This window comes from Athene cunicularia (genome assembly GCF_003259725.1).
Source record: "Athene cunicularia isolate RWA chromosome 8 unlocalized genomic scaffold, athCun1 chr8_part1, whole genome shotgun sequence".
NCBI classification, from domain to species: domain Eukaryota; kingdom Metazoa; phylum Chordata; class Aves; order Strigiformes; family Strigidae; genus Athene; species Athene cunicularia.
The window spans coordinates 16305793-16311460 of record NW_020799109.1 but is presented as its reverse complement, the minus strand read 5'-3'; the positions used below and the strand labels follow the sequence as shown (position 1 = coordinate 16311460).

The window sequence follows — 5668 nt, the reverse complement described above, 5'->3', positions numbered from 1 at the left end:
GCGGGGTGATGCCGTGAGCCCGGGGACGGGGGCAGGGCGAGGGGTGTCCCGTCGGAGGGGACGAGGGTGCCGCTCCCGGCCCCCGCTCCGGCCGGGATGTCCCCGCGGCGGTGGCCGTGCCGGGCAGAAGGGACCTGCCCCCACCACCGCCGTCCCCGTCCCGGCGGCGCCCAGGCCCGTGCCCAGGCCAGGCCCGACGGAGTGTTCCCGTTGTGGGTTCACACACACGCACATACACTATATTCTGTTCGTGTTCTTCTTTTAATTCAAGTAAATCAGATCGAAGTTTTACTTTGTGGTGGTTTTGTGGTTTGGGAAAGGTGATGGGGTGAAAGCTTAGGGCACTCCTTTGCCCAGAACTTGCTCTTCAGAAGGCAGCAGTGGTTTTCTTCATCACTTGTATGCCTCGAGATTTGACCAGAAAGGACAATAGCTGAAAAGGTCTTTAGTTACACACTGCTATCTCGTAAGGCTGCCAATATATACCATTTAGTGCCATTTCTGATGGCAGGAGGTATTTTATGCATCCATTAAGAATTGGACAGAGACCACCGGCGAACTTAGATGGCTGCCAATAATGGTAGTAATGACTTTCCATCCCTACTGATTTGGCTGAGCCCCAGCTGGTGACGAGGAGGAGCAGGGCTCCATCCCGTTTCCAGACTCCAAGCTCTCCAGAACGCCAGGCTACCCCTGGTTTTATAGCTGTATGTTTTTTTCTGTGGTAATCTAGTTTTAAAACTCTAAGGTGGTTTTTAGATAGAGAATCTGACTCGTACTTTTTTCCCAGGATGACTCTCTACACAGCAGCATTGCAATCAGGAGGAACAGGTTTGCAATTCAACACCCCTCAGTTAATGAAATTTTTGAAAAATTCTCAAAAATTCTGAAATTCCAGAAGAAGCTAGCACACCAATGTGTGGTTAAATTCGCCAGTTTTGCTTTTCAGGGATTTATGCAAACATTAGTTTATTTAACTACATCTAATTTAAGGACACGCACCAAGCATTTTGCTTTGATCTATGACTTTCACAACATTCAGCAAATGCCACAGGAAAAGTCAATGAATAGCGCCTTTTCTCACTTGGTTTTGTGTCTTACCACACATCCACACAACGCTGATGGGAAACTGTAACTGAACCTACGTTTGCTCAGAAAAAGGTCACTTTGAAAGCTTTGAAGCACCTTTTAACAAACCTGTCCTGAATTTCAAGTAGTTGACAACACTTGAGATGGGTTGAGTCTCTTTGGAGTTCAGGTTAGACTGTGACCCTTTCATAGGCTTTCCCTGCACGATTTTCCCTGTCAGAACCAGTGACCTAGCGTTTACCTTCCAGGCTGTGCCTACATCTCCTGGATATGTCAGGAAACAGGAAAAAATGTGGATTATCTTCCTTTTTTAGAATTTGTTCAGTGTAACGTACTGTTCCAGACCTTTGTTGTCCTGAGTGAACTGGGAAATACTCCCTGCTTTACGTCATTAGTAGTATTTTACTGGCTCCTCACTTTATGTGCCACAGGCAATCGCTGTTTGTCTGGTAAAGTCTGCTGGGAGCTTGGCTAATGCAAAGCAGAAATTTGAAACAGTTGGCTTATGTAGCAGGTATTACAGATTTACTGAGTATATCCTGTCATTTTTACAGGCCTGTGTCTCTCCAGGGAAAGGACTTTCCAGAGAAACAAATCAAGAAAAAATAACTGGTTTATCTTCCTTCCACCCAGTGTCGGTTTTTCATGGCCTTGCATAGGGATTGCAGAGTGGTGAGAAGTGCTGTGTAGGATGGAGGCTCCTCTGGTTGCTGGTGCTCCTGCGGACAGTAAGTATCCAGCACCAAACTGGAGCACACCAGAGGTTTACAATCATGTGAATTCTGGAGAAAGATCTTACTAAATCCAGCGTCCAGCCCTTTTTTGTACTGTGTTTAATTTCCTCTTCCTCATTCTCTTTTTCTTCTGCCCATCCTTTACCATATATTTCTTCTGTCGCTCCTCTTTCTTCTGCTTTTCCTTGTTCCAGTCTTTTTTTCCCTGTGGCCTTCCCTCTTCTGGTGTTTACCTACCTCAGGCTGGGCCTCTCCAGCAGCCGCTGCCAGGCCGCTGGTTCCTGCGGCACTAAATCAGTCCTCCCAGAGTCAATGGCTCCTCTCAGTCACTCACAGGAGGTGCAAATCCAGTGGGGCAAATTAAGCATAGCGACACACAGGCAGAGCGGCTGAGTAGCCAGAAGGCTTCAGCAGCTAAAATTCAAGTGGGTTCAGATTTTTTTTCTTGCTTTGATTTGCTCAGAATTTATGCTGAATTCTTTTGAGTATGGCATTTCCTATTTGTTTTCTTCCTCTTCCTTACTGCTCTCCCTTCAGCTATGCTCATGCCTGTCAGTTTTTGTATAGTCTGTGCCCTGCCTGTGCTTTCTAATATTTTGGGGCGGGAGGGGGGTTTGCTTTGCAACATTTGTGCACAGACAGGCACTTTGCTTTGTAGGTGTGCTGCATTTTCCTCTCACTGCTGTCAAGGTGTCACAGAGGTTCCAGTTGTCTGAAAGTGGAAGGGGTACTTGTGAGCCTCCTAACCCCACAGGGAAGCAGAGAAGGAAAGTTTGATGTAGCATTCAGTTGTGCTCATTGCTGCTTCAGTGTGTGAACTGCACCGTTACACAGATGAAAGGACGTAGCAGCGTAACAGAGGCAAGAAGCATCCCTACTGACGGTCTGTGTGTCCCTGTTGAACAGCTGACCGGCAGTACGTACTGCATGGCTTTCTCACCCCAAGCTGGATGCAGAAATGCAAAGCAGTTCAGCCAGCTCCTGCTTAGTTCCTCCTAGGCTCAAAGTACCTTTTGTCACTGTCATTCAGGGATCTGGCATTAACTTTATTTTAGTACCAGCCACTACCGTTTCCTCAGTGAGATAGGTGGATTACATAATATGTATTCACCTACTCTCATGCATCTGTACTTCAACACTAGACTACATTCAGAAGATGCTACTTGCATCAAGCTCATCCCTATAACTGAAGTCTGCAATTAAAAGACTATTACAGTCTTTGGCTCTCTATGACACAAAAAAATCCCATCAGGTTGTCCTAGAGGGTACCTGGCTGGACATGGATTTCTTAGTCATGTCTGTTGTTTTCATTCCATGTAGTCATGTAGCTTGCAAATGATAGCAATATAGCCTGACATCTTCATATATTCTAGACAAAGAATCTTCACAGCTGTGTCTCATGAGCTTGGTGAAGGAGGCCAAGGCATCAGGAGCATACACAGGTCCCTTCCTGGTATCAGCTGAGAGGGAGGTCCCAGACAGAGATCCCACCCCAGAGAGTTAATCATCCCAAATGACCTCAGAAGAAACTTCTTAACTTTAAACTTTGGTCCTCAGAGTGCAGGATTTCCCAGTGGAGCAATGCATGCGAACTGCTATCTGTTAAGACAAAATGAGCAAACTCAAGATTGCTCATGATTGCAAGGAGTTACTGGAGCTACCTGAACCTGATTGCAGTCAGTTGGATTGTGCCCGAGAAATCCTTGATCAAAGCACACTTCTAGGCTGTGGCCCATAATGGTTGTCAGCTGCTGTCTGCCTCAGTCTGCAGCTTAACTGCACCTCAGAGGCAACTGCCTCCTGCTTTTATCCATGTTGCAGGACTGCATGCCTCAGAATACACTCTTTTCTGTGTGTTCAGATTTGTTTGTTTGTCTTATTTTTCTACATTTGAAGTACATGGCAAACTCTTCTTTCCCCAAAGGTATTTTGTTTCATTATAGCTAATAATCACAGCTATGTTTCTTTAAGGTAAGTCTGTATCAGAGCTACAGGAGCCCTCTGCCTTTCTTCTGATGCTTTTCCTCCCTCCCTGCTGATTATGATGTGATGGAACAGTTTCTGGTTGCTGATACATGGACATTCAAGGGACTTGCCTAGTCTTTGATTTTAAGAACACGTTTTTGTAGCTATTTTCTTGAAAAAAAAGTATTGATTAATATCTTTTTTTCTTTGCATGCAAATAGGAGGGGAGGGCCTGATCTGGCAGGATGCTGAATGTGCTCTGCCATGCAGTGAATTCTGTCACTTACTGTGCTTTCCAGGCTAGCTGCTGGAAATGTCACAGGATTAATTTCAGAATCCCCTGAGGTGCCTGTTGGCTTTGTCCGGAATCATTACTCATTCTCTGCTACATACACAAGCCTATTAAAACACGGTGAGACCTTATTTGTGTTTGCTGTGTTACTGTTCATTTCCATTCTGTTCCATCTGGGCTCTTACCCTTTGCCAACCGATACGTTACGTGAGCACCTTACAGCAGCATCTAGCTGTGTTCTTCTGTTGTGCATGCTTGTTTTATGGCACACATGAGCTAACCAGTGCAAGGAAGCCAGCCACAACCTCCTCCAGTGCTGTTCTGCTGCTGGAGATCAGTTACTTGTGCCATTTTCTGGCTTGTGCCCCTCACTTCTAGTCTGCGATAGTGTAGTGAAAAAATCAATAGCAGACAAATAAGTAGACACGATGTCATCCTTGCAGATAGGGAGGACTTGCAGGCAGCCAACAGATCATGTATTTGCTTTAAGAATGTTTGTGGAGACGGAGTTACGATCCAAGAATGTGCAAGTAGCTGCCCATCCCAGTGTTGCGTGCCTGCAATTAAGGAGAAGTGCTAAACTGTCTCTAGACTTGATTATCATCCAGATCCAAAAGATGTGTCTTACTCTATGGAGCTGGTTGGGGTGATTTTTCTAGGGGAGTGAAGAAGAAACTGTGAATGGAATCTCTTCCTCATCTCTGCTGGGCGCTAAATTAAAACTGGAGGTAGCCAACTGGCAAGAGCTGGTGGGCTGCTCTGTGAAAGGGTCCCATGTGGGCTCCACGCAGCAGTCAGGAGCAAGGAGCCCAGTGCCTTGCACAGACCCTTGGGGAGAAGGACATCTCTGTGAGTCAGCCAGGAAGCCTGCCTGCTGTTTTCCCAGGGACTGGTGTCCTCAGGAAGTAAAAGGTTAGCAGGGGCTATCAGCAGACTACTTTGGTTGGGAGACTTTTTTATGATTGCTTTAACGTCTCTTTTCCTGTTGTTGTACAGAAATTATGACTCCTGCTGTCTGTGTTGAGATGAAGGCAGGAACCCTTTAGCATGGAGCAAGTATTAAAAGCTAGCTGTTTTGTTAATCATAACAGAAAATTAGGGCTGGCTGGCGGCTACTTACTTTCAGAAATGTTGCTTTTGTCTTTGTTCTTTTAACTCCTTTCACTCATTTGTATCCTTTTGTACACAGTCAGCTACCCGTTTGTCACTGTCCTCTCTCACTGCCTAACCTGGAGTCTTGCTTCTGAAGCTCCCCACAAGCTCAGCTTTTAGACTTACTTAATAATTTGGGATCAGAGCAGAAAAATGGGAGATAGGATGGGTCTTTTAGGTGAGCAGTGTGTGATAAAGAGCAATCATGTTTGTAACCAATTGTGAGAGGAAAGCGTCTGGTTTCAAGGAATGGGCTTTTTTAGGATGTACCCATACAGTGTTTAACAGTGCCATGTCAAAATAAAAAACACTGATTAAAATTGCGCCTTACTTGTGCTGCTAAAACCACTTTTAGATTATACATGCTGAAAACAGTAAATATTTAATGTACAGGTTTACTTTTCCTCGTTTATAGAGAGCTCAGTGGGCCTGACAG

General features: G+C 45.4%; 1 protein-coding gene across 1 annotated transcript in view; it reads right to left on the bottom strand.

Annotated features, from left to right (window-relative positions):
- CCN1 (cellular communication network factor 1) overlaps window positions 1-3559 on the bottom strand; it is a 5627-nt gene extending 2068 nt beyond the window's left edge. Inside the window, exon 1 of the mRNA XM_026853917.1 lies at window positions 3485-3559. Within this exon, the coding sequence (XP_026709718.1) occupies window positions 3485-3559 (75 nt within the window). The remainder of the gene's footprint in view (window positions 1-3484) is intronic.
- Between the last annotated feature and the right edge of the window lie 2109 nt (window positions 3560-5668).